This window comes from Hemicordylus capensis, chromosome 6, assembly GCF_027244095.1.
Source record: "Hemicordylus capensis ecotype Gifberg chromosome 6, rHemCap1.1.pri, whole genome shotgun sequence".
NCBI lineage: Eukaryota > Metazoa > Chordata > Lepidosauria > Squamata > Cordylidae > Hemicordylus > Hemicordylus capensis.
This window is the reverse complement of record NC_069662.1, coordinates 15118353-15141496: the sequence shown is the minus strand read 5'-3', so window position 1 is coordinate 15141496 and position 23144 is coordinate 15118353. Positions and strand designations below refer to the sequence as shown.

At 46.9% G+C, this 23144-nt stretch overlaps 2 protein-coding genes across 5 annotated transcripts in view; one reads left to right on the top strand and one right to left on the bottom strand.

Moving 5' to 3' along the window:
- The window catches only part of ZNF646 (zinc finger protein 646), a 52560-nt gene that overhangs the window by 24648 nt on the left and 4768 nt on the right, over window positions 1-23144 (bottom strand). The window lies entirely within an intron of this gene.
- On the top strand, window positions 4091-19753 carry LOC128329864 (perforin-1-like). Of its 3 annotated transcripts, XM_053261713.1 has the most exons (4): window positions 4091-4269; window positions 4710-4839; window positions 13959-14528; window positions 18297-19753. In XM_053261713.1, exons 3-4 carry the CDS (start codon window positions 13981-13983, stop codon window positions 19450-19452), a joined length of 1704 nt encoding a protein of 567 aa, XP_053117688.1. In that variant the 5' UTR covers window positions 4091-4269; window positions 4710-4839; window positions 13959-13980; the 3' UTR covers window positions 19453-19753. The 3 variants fall into 3 exon arrangements, with proteins under 3 accessions (XP_053117688.1, XP_053117687.1, XP_053117685.1); XM_053261712.1 differs by having other exon boundaries at window positions 4091-4839; XM_053261710.1 differs by lacking the exons at window positions 4091-4269; window positions 4710-4839 and adding an exon at window positions 12212-12335.

Here is a 23144-nt window from a genome sequence, read left to right as displayed (position 1 = left end):
AAGCTGTGGACTAAAAAGGAAGAATGAGAGGATTGGTGGTGGGAAAGGGCTGGAAAGAGACTTGGGGACTGAGGCAAGAATGAGCTAATCAGAGAGAGGGCTCTGGAGAAACCTCACAGCGTGAAGATGAGGAGGGTATGTACAGTCAGGAGGAGGAGGGAGAGAGGAGAAGTGCTAGGGAAGGTGGCTAGAAGAAGTTGTCCAAAGTAGGCAGTGCAGTGGATGAGGGAGACAGAGAGCGGAAGAAAGGCGGAACTGAGGGGAAAGTAGAATGACAGCAAAACTACACTCAGAGGCTGGAGGCAGGAAGGAAATTGGCAGGTTGGAGAGGGGGCTGAGTCTAGACTCTCCTGAGTCTAGACTCTGACAGAGACCTTGGTCAGTTGTGTCTTCTCTGGTCACAGCAGTGTTGTCGTCTGGTGACCCCGAGTGCACAAGAAGGGGTGGGAGTGGTCATGGTGGGAGCTAAATGTCACATCTTGATTTCAGCGAACCAGCCGGTTCTTTGACTACAGGCTTCCAGCACTGGTCCTTCCGGATGCCTTCCCAGAACCACTTGGGCTACACCACACATCTCTAATGGCTGCTTATGGCTGCGTTTACAGGTGGTGAAATAAATGTCTGTAGCCACTTCCAGTGTCGTGCTGTACCCAGTGGATAGACCAGGGAGTGTGCTCCTGGTCTTGTAAAGTGTGAAGCTGCCATAAGCTTGGCTTAGACCCTAAAGAGAGCCATCTCCTTGCGATCCCTCCCTCATCTGCTCCAATAGTGTGAACCAATGACGATTTCTGTACCTTGTGGCTTTCCTCTGGTTTTGATACTGCTTGTTTCTCTCCCTCTCCTGATGCATGTGAATCTAGCTGTGTGTGGATATGTGTGGGCCTAAATAGCCATGTGGGTAGCAAAGTTCTGTTACTGGTCACATAATTTATCATTGTGGTCATCTCGGAGACCACCAGCAGCAGGAGTTGTGAAAACAAAAGACCGACTCGGAACCCAGAGGGTGACTGGAAATGGGGCTGTGACTCAAAGGGAGTGACTTTCAGTCCCCCAAAGCGATGCTAGCTTTTCTTATTTTCCTGGCAGAAGCTTTGTGCCTTTAAACAGCTGCCTGATAGGGAGAGATTCAACAGATGAAGCCGCAATATTGTGAGTCAGACCATTGGTTTGTCTTTTCTGACTGACAGTGGCTCTCCAGGATATCTCTGGGCTTGGCAGTCTGAGAGACTTCTCAGCCAAAAACTAAACTGAGGATATTCTTCATGCAAAGCAGGTGCTGAATCCCTGAGCCTTCCATGCAGTGGCAGCTACTCACGGGGGCTGTGCTCCCCTACCCCCCCAAAGAACAGAAAAGAACACACCCTGTGGGTAGTTAATTTTTTAAGAAAGTGTCCGGCCAGCCCAGAAGAAGACTAATAGGGGAGGAAAGAGGCAGCCAATTTGCTGCGAGGAAGGGAACTTCCTGCATCCTTCTCTCTGCTGCTGAAGCTTCCTCCCTGCGCTGCTAATGGGGGGAACAGCCTGCTAACCAAGGGTATTCTCTCACCTCATTGCTTGGAGCGTCTGGCATCACCGCCTCCCTGGATTAGCCATAAAAGGGCAAAATCAAATACATAATAATAAAGGTGAAATGTGTGCATTTGTCCCTTTTGCCCTTTTATGGCTAATCCGGGGAGGTGGTGATGCTCCAAGCAAGAAGTGAGGAAATAGCCTTGATTAGCAGGCGGTTCCCTTCCTCACAGCAAATCGGCTGCCTCTTTTCTCCCCTAAGAAGAACAGCCGCCTGTTTAGCCCAGCATGCTGTTTCACACGGCTCACCAGATGCTTCTGGGGAGCCCTCAGGCAAGAGTTGAGGGCATGCCCCCTTTCATGCTGTTGCTCCCTTGCAACTGGTATCAAGAGGCATAGTGCCTCCTGAGGCTGGAGGTGACCCACAGCCAGTGGCATATCGGGGGGAAACGGTGCCCAGGGCAAGCTCTGGCCCTGAAATGGCGCCCCCCCACCCCCCGGCCCCCACATACCTGTGGCGGCACCCCAGGTGGCAGATCGCCGGCGGTGGTGGTGATTCGGCAGTGGTGGGTCGCCCGCCGAGTGCGGCGGCGGTGATTCGGCGGTGGCGGGCAGTGGTGGCGGGTCGCCCGCCGAGTGCGGCGGTGGCTGGTGGCTGGCGGCGATTGGCTATAGGCTATAGCGGCCCGAGCGGAGGCGGATCGCCCGCCGAGGAGTGCAGGCAGAGCGACGCCGAGGCCTGCCTGGCCCGGTGTCGCTTAGTTGTGACGCCGGGCCAGGCAGGCCTCGGCGTCGCTCTGCCTGCACTCCTCGGCGGGCGATCCACCGCCGCTCGGGCCGCTACAGCCAATCACTGCCAGCCACCAGCCACTGCCGCACTCGGCAGGTGACCCGCCGCCGCCCGCCACCGCCGAATTGCCACCACCGCCACACTCGATGGGCGATCCAGGGGGGTGGGGGGGATGCCACTTTTTGGCACCCCCCGTGACCCGCCAGGGTGGCATCCAGGGCACGTGCCCTCCCTATCATTACGCCCCTGCCCACAGCCACCAGAATAATAGCCTTTGATAGAGCTGTCCTCCATCAATTTGTCTAAGCCCCTTTTAAAGCCATCCAAGCTGGAGGCCATCATCACATCCCACGGCAAGGAATTCCATAGACTGATTATGTGCTGTGTGAAAAAGTCCTTCCTCTTATCAGTCGTAAATAACACAACCTTCAGTTTCATGGGATGACCCCTGGTTCTAGTGGGGTGTGTGTGTGTGTGTGTGTGTGTGTGTGTGTGTGTGTGTGAGAGAGAGAGAGAGAGATTTCTCTCTCCACTCCATGCATAATTTTGTACACCTCGATCATGTCTCCCCTTAGTCACTTCTTTTCCAAAGTAAAGAGCCCCAGATGCTGTAGCCTAAACTCATAAGGAAGGTGGTCCGGGAGCCTATTTGTCTACTTCTGGGCCGGCTGGATACTTTGAATTATCTTTTACCAGCTATGGGCTGCTTTCTATTCTCTTTGGGGGGGGGGGTTGCTGTGTACTGCAGCTGCAAGATTTGAGTGTTTCAGATCACTCAGCAGCTGTTACCTGTGAATAGGCCCATTGAAAACAATTGGATAACTCATGTAACTTTTGCTGTGTGATTTGTACAACTAGTACGAGTTCCAGATGGCAACAGCCACCAATGCTGCCATGCTTTCTCATCGCTGCTTCCTCTTGGTAGGGAGAGCTTCACTGGTAAAATTTCTACTTATCACATAGGTTAAAAAAGTGGCGGAGCCTGTGTAAGGTTAAAAAAAAAAAAAAAAGGCAGCTCAAGATGGGATGAGAGATTTGCCAGGCCCACAAAAGCTCCCAACTCTAACCTACTACAGCCAGTGAATACAGCATAAGCCACCAGTCTGGCAAGTAATTATTGCACACCAGTTGTCTTCTTTGTCACTGGACCCTGTGAGTTCAAACCCGCAACGCATTTGTAATCACTGAGATCAGCCCTAGAACATGAGGACAAATTGTAAAAGAGGAAGATGCCTCTGAGCAAAGCAGAGTATGTTGTTCTACTCACTATGTACAATTCCCTTTCCAGGACAGATTCTAAGTCTCTTAATGGGCCCCAGGCAGCTGTTAACTTTGCCAGGTGCTGGCATTAGTCACGTCGGTGTGATTCATCTGGGGTGGGAAGGAAGAGCCTCCAGGTCAGATGGTACAAACTTTAGTCATGACTTATCTCTCTCTGGCTGCACACGCTTGTAATGGGGAACCAGAGTTGCAGGGGCCAGAGGTTTCCCTACCGTTACGTCTGAATGCGTACAACTCTGGTCTTGTTCCTTCTGCGGCCTGAGGTTTCACTCCAGAGACTCCAATTTGAATCCTCAGTTTATAATGAGTTTTGCTGCTCAAAATCAGGGTTCAACGGGGCCTCTGTTGCGTCTGAATTCAGCACTAGAGACTGCATTCTCTAAGGGAGGAGGAAGCTCCTCCCTCTCCCCTTGCGTGTTTGGCTGTGTGGGCTGTCCTTCAAGCAAGAAGGAAGCCCACATAGCCAGTTCTTCCTCCTCTCTGCAGTCTCGCTGACTGAAGAGAGGGAGCTCTCCCTGTCATCCAAATGTGGACAGGGGAGTGGGGGGAGTGGAACTGTGGGTCCATTGGATACGTGCGAATGCGGTCTTTGTCTCTTAAAGAAATCAGTCTCTGTCTAGTGTGCAGGCAAATGCCCTTAGAATGGTTTAATTCAGGCTTGACTGCAGCTACTTGCCTGCTTACCCATGGTGAGAGTTTTTTTTTTTTTTAAAGCATACCCAGGTGAGCTGAGCAGGCACAAAAGTTTGTGTCAATGGGTAGAGTTCGTTCCTTATGTCTTTCCAGGTTTTTGATGTGCTACAGATAACTTAAAATTTGTATGCTGTAGGCAACCCGGCTAGGAAAATGTCATGTGGACTTGCATTTTTTTTTTTTAAACTTGGCTTTGAAAGACTGGTTTTAATTACTGCTGCATTAGGCCATTGCTGGAAAAGACGTTTTGATGAACATAGCTCAGAGATTTGTCCTTGGCTGCAAGCTGCACTGAGGCATTAACAGAGGTGTGAACAGAGATGGTTTTGCTCCCCAGCCACAACATTGCTTTTTAATGTGGCTGTAATAAGTGGGAAGTTCAGGATCACACCCTCTTTCTCAGCCTCCTCTTATTGGTTACTTTGTCCCCTCTAAGGTTGGGTTTCTCCTCCTCTACTGATAAACTGTGACATCCTGTCATTGAGATACATACTCAGGTGCGGACACTTGTCTTTTGATTGACACACACAGCCCAGCACCTTCCCTAACTCTTTCTACTGCCAAAGGTATGTACTTGTAATGGATTATAAGTCTGGTCTCTGTATGAATTAGAGGTGGAGAAAATAGGGGAGTGGGAATGCTGGCAGTGGGGAAAGGGGTAGTTATGCAGAATGCTGTCCTTGCAATGTCTGGAAAGCCTGTTCTGATTCTAGCCCCCCAGATCTCAGCAGGCATCCTCCACACACTTCTAAGTTGCTCTCCGTAGTCTTGAGGGCTAGAACCTTGCTTTGTTTTAAAATGGTAGATGAAATTCTCAAGATGTTGGGCCCCGTGCAGCTTTCCTGCATGGTGTGCAGAGTATCTTATCCTGCACAGTATATTCCTAGGAAATACCCTTGAGTAATTAAGGCCAAGAGAAGGGGAAATTGGGGGTGGGGTGGAGCTTGCATCTCCCCACGGAACTGCTTGCACCTCCATGGAGAACTGCACACCTCAGAATTTGGGAATCAAAGTGAGGACCACTACCTGTGGCAGAGGTGTTATATCTTTGCAGCACACCCCAGTGCCACCTATATGTCCTGATACCCATTATGACTGGACCAAACATCATCGACCTTAGCTGCGCATCTGGACATTTATACACCATCATTTACCCACAGTGGCATCCTGCTGTTTTCTTCAGCGAAATCAAGACATTTCCATCCAAAATGTTACATGATGCAAACGAAATCTTAAAAGCGCCAAAATTCAAAAACCTGAGAAGGAAAATTTCATTTGAACATTTCAGTTTCCCTAGACTTTTTGTTGCCTACCTTCATAAGGCTATCATTCTACAAGAGATTTCAGAGAGAGACCAGAACATGAAGTAACAAGAGATATGTGGTTAAGATAAGATATAACGAGATATTAATGGCTTTAAGATGCCAGTGGACCCTTTCTAAGAATGGCCTTACAGGCTCATTCTTTCTAATAGTCAGTCCAGATGAGTTCCTATCAGTCTGGAAGTGAAACAGAACCACTCCAAGATAATATATATGTAAAGGTAAAGTGTGCCGTCAAATCGATTTCAACTCCTGGCACCCACAGAGCCCTGTGGTTTTCTTTGGTAGAATACAGGAGGGGTTTACCATTGCCTCCTCCCGCACAGTATGAGATGATGCTTTTCAGCATCTTCCTATATCACTGCTGCCCGATATAGTAGCAGTGGGGATTTGAACTGGTAACCTTCTGCCTGTTAGTCAAGCATTTCTCCGCTGCACCACTTAACGTGGCAATAAATATGTAGTGGGTTCTATATATGCAGGATACTTCCTATGTTTGCAAAAGTATATAAATCTGTAAACTAATAGACAAATAAGGTTGAACCTGCCCCAGTGATATTACCAAGGATCTCTGAGCTTCTAATACTTAACGGAATATTGAGAGCAATTGAGCTATGGAATATAGACAATGTCAACTGAAGAAAAAACAAGGTAAATGGAGAGGCGAGGCAAGAGCAGGGGAACTAGCCTGTTCAAACCCCTAATAGTTTGTCGGACGTGTCCTTGTGATAAGTATGCATGCCACAAGGGTAAGAGATTCCCCTCCCTGCACTAGAGGGATTGATAAAATACCTATATCGTACTTTCTCACCTCCAGCTGGAGGTGCTCAAGATGGCCTGCTGATGAAAATGTAAATACTATACTAAAACCAAAGAGATAAAAATGCATTAAAAACTAAATGTGCCAGCACAAATAACAAAGCACTCCTACGCAGCAGATAATTTTTCATGTTTGAAAGGTCTTTCTTGTATTGTCTGTTTAAATTTAAGCTGAATCAGTTAATTGCAACAAATTCCAAATCGAGTTTTTAAATGAACCGGGTAAGCGCTGAAACAAGAGCACTATGATTATGTGCATTTTTCAGAAATATATTTATTTTTATAGAGAAGAAATTATGTCACTATGTGACACCCTCCCCCCCAAAAAAGTTTAGCTTTTCCACACTATAATACTGATTCTAATATAAAACCCATGGTAGCCTTTTCTAAGAAAATGTAGATAATACTTATTGTCCCTTTCTGCTGCGAACCAAGTCTATTGATCTGTCAGTTTGTGCTTCTTCCAGTGACTGGTGTGTGGAATATTACTCAAAGAAGTCGCACTGAAATTAAAAGGACCATTAATTTCAATGGGACTACTTTAAGTAATTTTCTCGGTCAAGTCAGACTGCCATTAACAACCACTCCCTCATCACTGGCATTGAGGACACTTTCTAATTCTGTGCCAATCCAATTTGTGCTGTTGGAAGAAGATTCACAACTAACAGTTTATACGGCCTGTTACTATTGTGCTATGTCGGGGATTCCCAACCTGTGATAGCGCAGATGTTGAACTAAAATTCCCATAACCTCCAGCTACAATTTATTGTGGCTAAGGATGATGGGAGTTGTAGTTCAGCAACATCTGGAGTGCCACAGGTTGGGAACCCCTGTGCTATATAATTCAGCAATCATGTTAAAGGCATCAAATTTTAGCATTGCAGCTATCATTTGACAAATAGTGCAAGTCATTTGGTTCCAACATAGTTGGAACTTTGGACATCTCCACCACATGTGGTTAAAATGGTCTTTATCCTTTCCTTAAAAATCAAATGAGACTCTTTTAAAACTTTCTAGGCTAAGGATATGGAGGTTGAAATCTCAAATAGGATTCAAATCCACTTAACGAACAGTTCTTAATTTTCTCTGCTTTACGAGTCACTCATTACAAGGTATTGGGTTGTATCCAAAAAAGTTATTCAGTCTTGACTAAGTCCCACTGAAATGTATTCGCCTAGTCTATTTTGTTCATTCTCTGGGTAGTGCAGTGGGCTGTATCCAAACAAAGTTAGTCATGACTAACTTTCTTTAGTTACAAGCCAATAGATTGTGTTTGCATACATTTCTTATTTTTCACAGATGTAAACAAAAGTATTCATTATTAGTCAAGAATATTTATTAGCAACCCTCACCCACCCCCAAAAAGCACAATTAAGCACACAAAAAAGCACAATTAAGCACAATTTTTTTTAAAAAGCACGATTTAAAAAACACAATTTAAAAAAGCACAATTAAGCACCCAAAAGCACAACCCCTCAAAAAGCACAACTCTGGGCAGTTGTGAACCGTCCACAGACATGAGTTTTGGGCGGTATAGAAATGTGTTAAATAAATAAATAAATTAAATAACATGTCAACTGTGTTAAATTACACCAAATGATTTAAATTGACCTGGGTTACTGTATGTTTTACTGATGGAACATGGTATCAAATATGGAAAGTTCATAAATTTACTTTACGTGCCAATCTAAAGGAGAGTGTTGTTTTTTAAAGATGACCATGCATTGAACACCATTCAGGCTATCCTATATGTATCCATTCAACTCGGACCTTTGCTGGGAATGTGGGTCTGAGCGAGCTGACCTTCTGCATATTATTATTGTTTCTTGTTTACAGTCAGACAGGAGTTATTGACTGGTTTGTTTTATCCAGACATTGAGTAATAATAATAATAATAATAATAATAATTCAATTTCTATACCGCCCTTCCAAAAATGGCTCAGGATGGTTTACAAAGAGAAATAACAAACAAATAAGATGGCTCCCTGTCCCCAAAGGGCTCACATTCTTAAAAAAAACACATAAGACACACACCAGCAACAGTCACTGGAAGTACTGTGCTGGGGGTGGATAGGGCCAGTTACTCTCCCCCTGCTAAATAAAGAGAATCACCACGGTAAAAGGTGCCGCTTTGCCCTGTTAGCATATTTACTGGAACTGTTAGAAGGGTGAAGATTTCTGGGTCAGAGTTCTTAACAGTGTTGAGGAAATGACTGGATATAAATTACCATTAAACCCACTGACTGTACTGTTTTGCAATGTTCCTGCAACAATTAGTTTAATAGATCGAGAGCTTCTCACATACTTATTGACTGCTGCAAGACTGGTCATAACAAGTGAAACTTGCTGATCTCCCCTTTTGGGATGATTGGTTGGTCAAAACACGGAATCTTGTAGTTATGGTTAAATTGACTAATTTTATTCAAATGTGGGAAGGTAAACAAGAAGATGATAATTTGGTGAGCCAGCGTGGTGTAGTGGTTAGAGTGCTGGACTAGGACCGGGAAGACCCGAGTTCAAATCCCCATTCAGCCATGAAACTAGCTGGGTGACTCTGGACCAGTCACTTCTCTCTCAGCCTAACCTACTTCACAGGGTTGTTGTGAGGAGAAACTCAAGTATGTAGTACACCGCTCTGGGCTTCTTGGAGGAAGAGCGGGATATAAATGTAAAAATAAATAAATAAATAATTTTGTGTTCAGTTGAGATCTTTTTAACAATTTGTAGAATAACAGCCTTTCACATAGTGTTGCCTCCCTAAATTGGGGATTTTTAATATTTCTGACTTATAACTAGGGATGTGCAAAGCGCCGAACCGGTCCGGTCTGGCACGGGGGGGGGTTGTAGCTTTAAGGGCGGGGGTGGTACTTACCCCCCCCCACCGCCGCTCTCCCCCCTCCGGCGCTGTGTTTTTTGACAAAGTTTCTGGGGCGGCAGTGTTCCTCCCTGCCGCCCCTGCCCCCGTCATTAGCCTGCCAGAGCCGAAGTAAGGAACACATATGCGCCCGTTCCGGCGTGCGTGCACACCCTCACCCGCTGCCGCCCCGCGTGCGCTCCACATACATCACACGTTGATGTGTGACGTATGCGGAGCGTGCGCACGCGCGCCGGAATGGGCGCATGCGTGTTCCTTACTTCGGTTCCTTACTTGCCGCCGCGCACGCGCTCCGCATACGTCACACGTCAACGTGTGATGTATGTGGAGCGTGCGCGGGGCGGCAGCGGGTGTGGGTGCGCACGCATGCCGGAACGGGCGCATGCGTGTTCCTTACTTCGGCTCTGGCAGGCTAACGACGGGGGCAGGGGCGGCAAGGAGGAACGCTGCCGCCCCAGAAACTTTGTCAAAAAACACAGCGCCGGAGGGGGGAGAGCGGCGGGGGGAGTAAGTACTACCCCCCCTCCCTTAAAGTTACAACCCCCCTCCGTGCCGAACCGCCGGACTGGCTCAGAACCAGACCGGTTCGGAGGCCTCCAGCATGGCCTCTGAACCAGTTCGGGCACATCCCTACTTATAACAGATATAAAGTACTGATAGGGAAGGTGGAGCAACACCCACCAATATTTAAGCAGATATCTGAAAAAGTGGGTGCTACTAAAATTCCTGAAGCAGGGAGTTCCACAATCTGGGCACCACAAATGTCTTGCATCTGCTTCTCAGAAGACAAAATGACAGGCAAAAGAGATGGTGTTCTTTAGACAATGGGTAGATGCATACAAGGAGTGGGTGAGATGGTCCTTTGTGGTCCTGAAAGCTGTTTAGGGCTTTAAAGATGATAACCAGCACCTGGAGCTGCACCCAGAAATGGACCAGTAGCCAGTGCAGCTGAGCTGATACAGAAGGGCAGTAACATGCTCCTGAAACACAGCACTGCTCAGGACTCTCGCAGCAGAATTCTGCACCAGCTGAAGTTTCCACAGAGTCTTCAATGGCATCCCCACATAAAGTGTTTTGCAGGAATCCTGACTAGCTGTAACTGAAGCATGGATGGTCCACCCTCTCCAGGAACAGGGGCAGTTATTGCTACAGCCAAAGCTGGAACAAGTAGCTCCTGGCTGCAGCTGCCCCCTGGAGGTTTTCTACACAGGGCTTCTACCCTGAATTTACTTCAGAAGAGAGTGTGTGCATTCACATACCAGCCAAACTTACCCCAAAGTCCCTTCGAGATTCTTGGACCCACTCCACACACACATTGGGCTTTGTGATGCGAATTCTAGCTTATCTCGAGGTATTTCCAGATTTTTAAAATGCTGGTTTTAAGCTACTTTTTCTGAAAACGCTGGAGCAAACTGGGAGAGGCACTGAGGTAGAATCATTAGCATAAGAAGGATGCTCTCTTTAGAAATGCAGATATCACTCTTTAGGAAGCTCTCTCCCCCCACTCCCCATTGGCTGGAAGGAAAACACGGAGCATGCCATGTGAACTTGTTTCAAAACAAAACCCGAGAGCAGAGGGGAGGAGCTGCTTCACTCAATGCCGCGAGTGTAGTTCGAAGTGGCTTTGCTCAACATTTACCCCGAAGCATGAAGCCAAGTGTGAATAACTCCCTGGGCACTGAGGAACAAAGCCAGGTCCAGGAATACTCCCAAGCCAAACAGTGGTGAAACTGGGGAGATTTTAGCAAGGGGAGGGGGGAGGAAGTAAAAATGCCCCCCCAAACTACACCCTCCCTGCTATATAAAAACAAAATGTTCAGATTCAGGCTGGCAGCCAATCTCTAGCTGGAGCTCTCCTGCATTATATAAAACATCAGGGGAAAGTTTCAGGAGAGTGGGAAAGAAAAAAATGTGTCCTTTCCCCTCCTGCCCCTATCCTGAAACATCCCCGCTTCCCAGACACCTGTTCTGGGCTGGCTGGAGACCTAAACAGGAATGTTTAGGGGCTGGAACACAACAGCTTTTTATTGTTTTAAACAAATTTCCACTGATTCTGCATTTTAAAAAATATGTTCTGTGTGCTTTTAATATATGCTTTATTCAAGTGTCCTTAAAAAAAAAAAGCAGCACAAAAACGTGCACTGTGAAATTGAATTCATTAAATATGCAAACACAGTATCTACATACTGTATTCTTGAAAAGAGTTGATTAACAAAACAAACATTGAATACATATTAGCCATATTCAGAATTATGTTGTATGAGTTTACAGATGACCGAACAGGTCCCCTGAAATGCAGGTTATAGAGAGAAAGTGTAGTGCTGTCCCTGCATGCAATATAACATGTGAATAACTAACTGCATACAGACCTGTGCCTGTACAATGTACACTTATTTTATGAGCATTGAGCATAATGCGTAAAAAGGGCTATTATATATGACTAGTTATACTAATAACTAAAGTCAGGGGCGGAGTTATAATGGGACAATTGGGTTCATATATGCGTTCATGCCGTGGGGTATCTGAAGAGCAACTCTGCTTTGCAGCAGATTCGCAAGATGTTTAATTCAGGGGATTAAATGGACTGTTCACATGGGGTATTCTCCTCTCCACAATCCCTTGCAGATCTTCTTCCTGTGCGTTCCTACTGGCTTGCTCCTTCCCCACCCCCCAACCAATCACAAATCACATCAGAAACGAGGAGGTGGCAAAGGAACTATTTTGTTGTTAGTTTGACAGCTAAGAATGGAAGAACAATGTGTAAACAAAGATCCGTGAAACAACCTTAAAAAAGGTCAAGATATATTGAACATGCACATGAAGAATGTCTATGAACATACATCATATACAACTGGTCACAGACCATGAATAGAACCAGCAAAGTACAACAAATGCAAAAGTGCAACAAGTGAGGAATATGAATGTACAAAAAGTTCAAGCTCAAATCTTCACAGCTGGAGTACAAAACATGCAAAGTACTCCGAAGCCGGAGATGCCAAAACATGTCTTCATTCTTCACAAATATAAATCTTTATAAGCATCCTAGGTAATCTCACCAGTTTCGAAACAATCTTCTTCAGAAGTACATCATATCTTATATCCAGAACAACCTTGCTCTATCAAGTGGCACATAACAAATGTCTGCACGAGCACTCATTCTCTAAATGCCTGCCTACAGGCAGTAATGGGCTGGATGAGGGATAACAAATTGAAGCTGAATCCAAGCAAGACAGAGGTGCTCATTGTGGGGGCTCAGAATCTGAGGGGTGAGTTAGATCTTCCTGTGCTGGCTGGGGTTATACTCTCCCAGAAGGAGCAGGTGTGCAGCTTGGGAGTACTCCTGGACCCAGGCCTCACCCTAGTATCTCAGGTGGAGGCCATGGCTGGGAGTGCATTCTATCAGCTTCAGCTGATTTGACAGCTGCGCCCATTCCTTGAGGAGGATGACCTCAAAACAGTGGTGCATCAGCTGGTAATCTCCAGGCTTGGCTATTGCAATGTGCTCTACGTGGGGCTGCCTTTGTACGTAGTTCAGAAACTTCAGTTAGTTCAAAATGCGGCAGCCAGATTGGTCTCGGGGGCAACTTGGAGAGTCCATATTATGCCTTTCTTAAAACAGCTGCACTGGCTGCCGATACGTTTCCAGGCAAAATACAAAGTGCTGGTTATTACCTTTAAAGCCCTGAATGGCTTAGGTCTGAGTTATCTTAGAGAGCGCCTTCTTCTGCATGTTCCCCACCACACTTTAAGGTCATCTGAAGAAGTCGGTCTCAAGTTACCACTGGTTCATCAGGTGGCGACTCAGAGGCAGGCCTTCTTTGTACCTGCTCCTGGGCTGTGGAATGCACTCCCAGCAGAAATCTGTAATTTGAGTTCATTACTGTCTTTCAGGAGAGCCCTTAAAACCTATCTGTTCGGCCTGGTCTTCCAGGGCATTTAAACTGTTATAAACTGTTTTAAATGTTTGCCCTAGTTTTCCAGGGTTTTTTTTAACTGTTTGGATGTTTAATTGTTTTTTATTCTGTTTTTATAATTTTGATTTTAATGGTTAAGTGGTTTTATTCTGTTGTAGACCGCCCTGAGCTGTTTTGGAAAGACGGTATATAAATTGAATGAATGAATGAATGAATGAATGAAATGTGGACTGGCACACTCCATTCCAGAGAAGATTCGAAATAAAAGCCATGTGTATAAAATCTCCTGGGGGAAGTTTCAAGAGAAACTTTAAAAGTTCCTTGTTGAACAATTAGCAGAGAGATATCCCTCTGGCCTCTGCCACTGTTGTCTTTGTCTCAGCAACCAGTATTGGGAGGGATTCTGCATTTTATATGGAGTTTCCATATTGTGATCACATCTAATGGCTACTATGAAATTGTCATACATGTGTTTGATCAATCCTCTTGAAAGGCATCTAAGCTAGTGGTCTTTATCATACTCTGTGGCAGTGACTTCTGTAAACTAATGATGCATGATGTGAAGAATTTCCCCCCACAATGCTGTAACAGATTAACATTATTTATTTATTTATTTATTTATTTATTTATTTATTTTAAAAAATTTATACCGCCCTTCCAAAAGGCTCAGGGCGGTTTACATGGCTCTACTTCTAGAATAGTGTGGGAAACATCCCAAGATTATCAAGTGAAACTCTATTCATTCTCTTGTGAAGGTGTTTTCCTCGTGGACCAGCCATGCTCAGAGTGGGCACTAGCTCTGCTGCCCAAATACTTGTTTTCTCTCTCCTTCTCACCGCTGTCTCTCCACAATGCCGGTCGGGCATGGATGATGAATGTGAGGAGAATGGGGACTTTGTGCCGGGTCACCACTTGGCTGGTGAGGGCATTGACATCACCACGCTGGAGAGGAAGGGGGCCAACGTGCTGGATATGAGTCAGTGGCAAAAACCGGATGGGACCTGCACCTTGTGCCAGAATCCTTTGCTGGAAGGGAAGCCACTCCAGAGGCTCCCGCTGGCCGTCGCCGACTGGGAGGCCAAAATCTCCTGCCAGCGGAACGTGCGCACTTCATTACAGGAGTCGGGCATCTCAGTGGTTCGTGCAGAAGGAACCAATGTGAAAAACGACTGGAAGGTGGGGCTGGACGTGCAGGTGAAGCCCCAGGTGAACGTCCAGGTGGCTTTGGCGGGGTCACACTCCAAGATGGCCGACTTCACAGCAGAAAAGAGCTCAAGGGATCAGTACAGTTTTGCTAGCCATGAGGTCTCCTGCTCCTACTACAGGTGAGGAAGGGGTGTGCAGTGGGGAAAGGCAGGATGCTGGGGCAGGAAGGAGCAGGACTCTTGTTGACTATCCTTGACAGGTGAAATTTAAAATAAATTAATGGAGGAAGGAAGGATTTCCTCTTGACTAAGAAACTTCTAGAGCAGGGATATTGGCTCTCCAGCTGTTGCTGAACTACAGCTCCCATCATCCTTGGCCAGAATGCATTGTGGGATGGGAGTTGTAGTTAAACAGCAGCTGGAGAGTCAAGGTTGCCTCCCTTCTGCTCTAGAGTTTTGTTACCAAGTGTTTGTGCTTCTGTATATCTTAGTGTCTATGAATTGTTAGCATCAAAAACATTCAAGAATGTTTATTTTAAAGTTGTTGCTAGTACTGCTCTTCTGTGGGCTCCTAGTAGCCTCTCTGCTTATGTCTGAGATCACAGGCTTGTGGTTCTCAGTCTTAACATGCTCAGAAGCCACACAGGATTGTGAGCTCCCTGCTTGTTGGCATATTGGGACAAGTCACTTAGCAGACATTGGGACAGTCTCCCCCAGATTCAACAGCTGCCAAGCAAATTGCAAAGGGATTATCCTCTCACCTCTCCCTATATTAGGGAATGTCTAAGTATACTCCAAAGTTAACTCTCGAGTTAATTTCACACTCAAGGTCTTCCTGTCCTAAGACTGACCCCTTTACTTCCTTTCCTCTGCAGTTGCCTCAAACAAGCTAAATCACCTCAGCAGGAAAGTCAGATAAGGCACAGCAATGCAACTCCCTTCCCATCACAAAGGAGCTGAGTGGGCAATAGGAACTCAAAGGTGCTCTCATTAAAAATTACTATTTGGTATAGCAGGTCCTTCCGTCCTGAGATGCCGTGCTTGCACATTCATTTAGTCTATTTGCATACAGGTTGTTCTTGACCCATTCAAATCATTGTGTTGTAACTCCAGCACAGCAAACACAGACAATGAGGCAGGTCTCACAATCAGTGAGACCCGCTTTTGCCGCTTTTGCGGGGAGAGCAGGCTAAGCCCGTTCTCCCCACACATGATCCCGGCAGGAGCCCTGGGTGGCCGGATTGGCCGCCCATACGATTGCCGGCTCTGTGATAGAGCTGGCAGGGGCTGGGCAGCTCGGGGGCCGCGCGGCCCCCAGAAGCTCCAGTATGCCCTGCACGAGCATGCAGGGCATACTGGGGAGACCCCCAGAGCCGGGAGACGGCTTTTTGCCTCTCCTCTGGGGGGTCTCCTCATGAGTAGCCATGGCACGAAGCCAAGCCGTAGCTACTCAGGATCAGAAAGCCCGGATTTGCAGAGTGCTCGCTCCAGAAACCCAGGCTAAGGGGAGGGCTAAAAATGTGGGCTAGCCGCTTGTAAGTCATCAGGCTCGCCTGCAAGCCCGGTGGTTTACACGATCAGCCAAAGTTGGGCTAGGCTCTCCTAGCCCGATTTTGGCTGATTGTGAGAATAGCCCCAATGAATCCTTTTGAGATTCCCTGGAATTGCCCTTCCCAGGAAAGAAGAGCAACTCTAATGTTGCCTCAGGACACATTTTGGGCTATAACTGCCTCTGGTTCCTTGAACCAGTGTGCTTCATTTGGTTTTCACACCTTGGAGTCACCTGCGATTTGGACACTAGACTTGGCATGTGCCATAACACCTGGCTGTGTCTTGCGGTGCGTGTCATCCATGCTTCCAGCCTCCAAATCGGCCTTCCTTACCCGATTTATCTAGCCCACCTTGCTGCGACTAGAAGCTGGCTACACAAGAACAGACACCTTTTGGCTTTACCCCTGTTGCCTAACCCCTGAGCTGCTTCCACTTCTTCATCGCCGCTCATCTCCTGGCTACTCAGGGACGGGCCTTCATTGCTGCCCCGGGGCTTTGGAATGTGCTCCCTGTTGAAATAAGAGCCTCCCCATCTCTGACAACTTGTTAAAAAAATTGTCAAGACACATCTGTTCACCCAGGCTTTTAATTAGATACTGTTTTCATGGTTTGTTGTTTGTTTTAGTAGTTTTAACATTGTTTTAAAGTTTAAATTATTGTAATGTTTTAACCTTTTTATTTTTTGTTCACATTGTTTTGTTGTAAACCACTAGGAGTGTGCATTTTGGAATTTTCTTGTTTTGATTTGTATCCGAATCAAAATATCCCCATTTTGTTTTGTACCCAAATTTTCTAAATCTGAATCAGCCCTGTTTTGTTTTGTAGCCAAATTTTCCGAATCTGAATCGATTTGGATTTTTAAAAAGGGTCCCAGGGCAAAATGAGTAGGTGGTGGTGGTAGTGTACAATGGGTGGAAGCTACCACCCAAATTTCAAAGGAATTAGGCAAAGGGCTGATTTTTTGGTGATTTTTTTTTTTAAGTTTACACATCTTTAAGAATTTTCCCATAGGGAATAATGGGGATTCCAGCAAATGTATCGCTTCAAATCAAGGGGAAAGGAATGACCCAGAGCAGAGTGTGGTGGGTGGTAGTGCCCAATGGGGGCAAGGAAACTTCCAGAATTATTTCAAAGGAATTGGGCAAAGGGCTGATCTTTTGTGATTTGTTGAAGTGTACGTGTCTTTAAGATTTCTCCCATAGGGAATAATGGAGGTTTCAGCAGCCCCATAATTCCACTTGGGGGGCACTGGGGTTACCCAGAGCGAGGAGTTGTATAGTGCACATAGGGTGCCAACCACCCCCATACCCACAAGCCTGTGGGGTACTGGGTTTTGTTGTTTCTGAGGTGTTCATTGTAGATTCTCTGGTAGCATATGGGATTTTCAGTGAAAAACAAGAATCCATTCTCATATGCTACCAGAGAATCTACACTCAGAACACCACAGAAACAGCAGAACCCAGCACCCCATGGGTTAGCAACCCTTTCCCTGGCCAATGTGGGGTCAGTAAAGAGTGGGAAGAAGCAAAAGAGCCAATGGGGAACAAGGAGGGAATTGTCAGCAGGTCAGCCCATGATTTAGGTCACTGATCAGAACGCTGGAAGGGTGGGAAATTCAAAGAGATGTCAAACACAAAATGGAGACTGACTCAGAGATCACCACAAAATGGAGATCCGAAACAACAAAACGTTTTGTAGCCGAAACAGGGACGTTTTGTTTTGTATACAAAACTTTTGGATCTGGAAAATGGGTGTTTTGTTTTGTCTACCTGAAACAGGCTGTTTGGGGTACAAAACGTTTTGTGTCCAAAACGTTTCGCACATCCCTATAAACCACCCAGAGGCTTGGGTTTGGGGTGGTATACAAATATGTTAAATGAATGAATGATTTGACAAACCCATGAAGGATCCATCCATCAATGATAATAAGAGTTACAGATAGACCCTCCTTATTCAGAGACACTGTACGTGTAACTACCAGATATTGGCGACGAACAACAAGTTCTAGCATGTTCTGCTTGTGAGCTTCCTGAGGGATCAGGCAGGCTACTGCTGAAAACAAAAATGCCAGGCAGGGGCGTAGTTATAATTGAGTGGGTGGGTTCAAAGAACCCAGGCTGTCCAGCTCCTGAGGGCCCTCCAGCCCCACCCCTCCCTATTTTCTTCATTATCTCCCTCACTCCAAGGGGCCACTGGAGAGAGGGGAGAACATGGGCCCACTCTTCCCTAGCTACGCCCCGATGCCAGGCTAGATAGGCTTGGTAGATCTTTGGCTGGGCATTATGTTCTTCTCAGAATTATAATGCACTGATAACCAACCCCAAAACAAAATTGTATGCAAAAGCCAATAACCATTTTCTTTCATCTCTCTGAACGGACTTCCTGTTTCTTTTATAGGTTCCGTATTGGCCATCGCCGACCACTTAACGAGCATTTCAGACACGCTGTGAAGATTCTCCCCGAAAAATACCACAAGAGCACACAGTTGGAATACCGGCAGCTGATTGGAACCTTTGGGACTCACTTTATAACACAGCTTCACTTGGGAGGACGCGTGAGGGAAGTGACGGCCGTGAGGGTGTGTGAGACGGTGCTGGATGGGGTGAATGCCGATGAGGTCAAAGACTGCCTGAGCATAGAGGCAGCCGTCAGCATTGGTTCTGGCAAAGGAAAGGCAGATGCGGCCTACCAGAAATGTGAAGAGCAGAAACAAAAACAGAGGTTCAAGGGCAGCTTCCACAAGAAGTACAATGAACGCCAGCTGGAGATTGTGGGTGGGAACAGCCACATAGACCTGCTCTTTTCTGATAGCCAGGGCACGGAAATTTTCAAAGAGTGGGTGGAAGGCCTGAAATCCATGCCTGGCCTGGTCTCCTACTCCTTAGAGCCCATCCACACCTTGGTGGCCAAAGAGGACCCCAGGAGAGAGGGCTTGCGGCAGGCGGTGAGCGAGTACGTGAGAGAAAGAGCCATGTGGAGGAACTGCACCCAGCCTTGCCCACCAGGGACCCAACGCAGTGCCCGGGACCCCTGTTCCTGTGTGTGTCCGAGTGATGGCACCACCAACTCCATGTGTTGCTCACGACAGCGAGGCATGGCCAAGCTGACGGTGACGATTCAACGTGCCCATGGTTTGTGGGGGGACTATTTTACCAGTACGGATGCCTATGTCAAGGTGTTTTTCGAAAAGAGGATGATGCAGACATCCACCGTATGGAACAACAACAACCCAGTATGGAACACCCACATTGATTTGGGAAATGTCCAGATCATGGGAGAGACAAGCAAGCTCCGAGTTCAAGTCTGGGATGAAGACAACAAATGGGATGATGACCTTCTGGGATCATGCGATGTGGCCCTAGAATCTGGAGAACCTAAAAGCAAAGTCTGTTATTTGAACCATGGACGGCTCGATTTCAAGTACCACTTGGTCTGTGGCCCCCACTTGGGTGGCCAGTACTGCTTGGATTATATCCCTCAGCAGCCAAGATATGTGGGTGCCCTCTTGCAACGTATGGGCAAAGCAGATACTGAGAAGCCAAAGACCCCCTGATGGCATCAAGTAGCACAGCTCTGCTTCTTCCCCACCAGATACCATTTAATTTGCCAAAGTTGCAGCCCATCTCCAATCAGAGATGGCTCTGGCACAGCTTATGCCACATGCAATACACGCATTAGTCTGCAGAGTGATAATAGATTATTGCTTGTTTCCACCAGTATATACTCTGAACTTTCGAGTTTTGCTTCTGCCCAAGGTAAGCCACATTCTGTACCAAGAATGCCGGCTGGAATAAAGTGGAATATTTACACATGCTTGATTGTGTTGCATCATTGTACTTGGTCACTCATGGAAAAGAAAGGGGCATGTGGTTTTATGCAGGACCCTAATATCTAGGGATGTAGAGGGCCTCCAGAAGTAAGCTGTCACCCAGCCAGCAGGCCCTCCTCCCTCAGGGGCCCAGGGACATATGCTCCTCTGCCCCTGCCCCATTCAACTGTAGCTGCACCTCTGCTAAAACCACATTCTCTGACCTTTTGATAATTCAACAACTTCCCTGGGCTTCCATCCTATGACATTTCAAGCTTCACATGCTTCAAGTAATCTTTCTTGCCATGAAAGCTAGAAACCTAATAACAAACATGAAAACGGTAATTCTCAAAATCGTTGTTTCTCCAGCTGCAGAACACTCAGACTTCAGCCAACCACCCTACCCAGCCTCTCTCTCCCATTCAATCAGGGTTTCACTTGAACTTGGGCTACCTCAAACCCTGATTTTCAGTGCTGGGAGTTAGGGGCAGGGTACATGGCACTCTCAGGATGTCACTTTCTCCATTGCACACCATCCTCAGGAGGACGGGGCCATCTGATCTAAGAGGGGAAGGGAGTGCTTAGCCCTTTCCCTGCAAGTCCCAAGTCACTTTCTCCCTGAAATTCCCCCATCCTACTGCCTGACCACTGCAATGTTCCACACTGGCATGCGTAAAAGCAGTTCAGGGGAAGAATGGTTAGCAGGGGAAAGGTTGATTCCTTCTCACCCCTTCTCCAACCCAAACCATCCCTTGTCAAGGCATATCCTACAGTGTTTTACAGGTGAACATAAGGACACACTGATAACACCCCTGTTCTCATTGCAAAGAGCACTTTATGCTCCCCACAAACTAGGGCAGTGAGCTTCTCTATTTTTCAATCAGGGGCCACTTTGGCCAAAAAACAAACATACCTCTTTTGATATGGGAGCCATTTCTCCTTCTGCTGCCTTCTGCACTGTAGTGCCCTTTCCCCAGTGCTTGGAGGGCCCTTTAAGAGATATGCTTCAGAGTTCTAGGAGGAAAGCACTGCCAGCCTGTGTGGACAATACTGAGCCAGATGGACCAATGGTCTGACTCGCTATATGGCAGCTTCCTATGTTCCGAAGAGGGCTCATTTTCCCGTAAATTTACCCCCTCCCAGCACAGCATGATTAGAATTGTCATCTCCACATGGTGCTAAGGACTGTGCCGAATATTCAGCTTTGGTCAAAATTTTACACAGGTCCATTATTTATTATTATTATTATTACATTTATATCCCGCTCTTCCTCCAAGGAGCCCAGAGTGGTGTACTACATACTTAAGTTTCTCTTTCACAACAACTCTGTGAAGTAGGCTAGGCTGAGAGAGAAGTGACTGGCCCAGAGTCACCCAGCTAGTATTTTGGCTGAGTGGGGATTTGAACTCGGGTCTCCCCGGTCCTAGTCCAGCACTCTAACCACTACACCACACTGGCTTTTAGTGGCAATTAGCGGGCTACACTTAGGGTTGAGGAGGGCTACCTCTGGCCTCCAGGCCTTACAATGAAGAACACTGCTCTAGGGTCTCCACTGGGCTCATTTCTGCTTCCTGGGAGTTATTCACACATGCCTTCATGCCCTGGGGTATCTGAAGAGCAAATCTGCCTCTCAGCAGATTCGCAAGATGTTTAATTCAGGGATTAAATGGGACACTCCACATGGGGTGGGCTCCTCTCTGCAATCCCTGCAATCTTTTCCCTGTGTGCGTTCCTACAGCTTGCTCTGGATTTTTTCTCCAACCAATCACAGGCGAGAGATCCTTTTTTGGTTGTTGTTGTTCGTTTGACAGAGGGAACAAGAGGGGAGGGAGAGTGTGCAGAGCAAGATCGGCGACACAATGTTTCTAGAGAGGAATGTGTCCCTCGAAAGTGGGGAATGAGAGGTGATGTGACACTTAGCTAGGCACCTGTTCGTTACTGCTGCTGCTACTGCTTCTGCTTCTGAGTTGCCACCTCCCTGTGGGAATGAACCACAGCACCTTCTTGCCAGAAGAGCGAGTACTGGAGGGTTAAGAAGCAGTCATCTCAGGTGGCTTGTCATGGAGAGAAGGGGCTAAAGAATTTCACTGAAGCTTTTGTGCAGCTTTCTCTCTTTCTGCCTCTCTCTACCTGTGCTACTGCAAGGGGAGCAGAAGGAGGCTGGGGAGAAGAAGAAGAGGAAGAGGAAGAGGAAGAGGAAGAGGAAGAAGCTTCATGAAGGAACTTTCTGCTTGTGAGCTGAGATGCCATGCATCCCGGCTGGACAAAGATTATTTAGAGCTCAGAGACTTCAGTGGGAAGAAGCAGCTGTTCCCCACTGTCCCCCGCGCGGCCCTGATTGCGGGGGAGATTGATCAGCCTCGCTGCATTGGCAGTGGGACCAGGAGCGGCTCTCCCTACCTTTAAGGCAGGGAGAGTCGCTCCAGCCACACTGCCAACAAAATGCGGTCCCAATGGGACCAAAATAACACCCCGGCGTCTGACATCAGGGCACCCATGGCCCCTGATTGGGCACAGCATGGGTTCTTTGCACCCGCCCGCCCAATGGTGGCTCTGCCCCTGCAGAGGGCCGTTCTCAGCTCCTATCCCTCTAGCTCAGCAGTGGCTCTAAATTTCAGAAAGGGGTCTTTCCCAGCCCTACCTGCAGATCCTGGGGACTGAACCTGTCTGCATGCAAAGCATGTGCTTTACTACCGAGCCGAGATCTTATCTCCTAGAACCTTTTTAATGTCCCATGGCTTGGCCCTATAACACGGGGAAAGTGGAAGATACCTCTTAGCAGGGTGTGTTTCCTTTCTCACTAAATGATACAAACCCCTCTCCAAGGCTGATTCTAAGTTTTGGGGGGGTGCTTGCATGGGCCCTAGACAGTTGCTAACCTTGCCAGGTGCTGGCATGGGGCACACCACTTTGGCTCATCTGGGATGGGAAGGAAGAGCCTCCAGGACAGAAGGTACAGACACCGGTTATAGCACTGACCTCTCTCTGACTCTTCAGGAAATCGAGCTATGTCTAGCACACAGAGAAATACCCTAACCCTAACCAGGCTTTTCAAGCTTTTGAACTGCCACATGTGACCTAATATTTGTATGCTGCAGGCAGCCAGGCTAGGGAAAAGTCATGTGGACTAGTATCTTTTGTAGGCTTACCATGGCAAGGCAGGTTATAATTACTGCTTTGGGCCAAGGCACTGAAAAGAAGCTTGGATAAATGTGGCTCAGAAACGAAGGGCTGACTGCAGGTCTGTATCAAGAGTCTTTAGCAGAGATGTGAATAATGATGCTCACAGTAATAAATATATGAATACGATGAATATTTATATACTCCTTTTCAACAAAAGTAAACCAGAGAGGTTTACATAAATAAATTTATAAAATCAATAAATTTATAAATAAATAAATAAAATGGCTCCCTGTTCCCAAAGGGCTCACAACCTA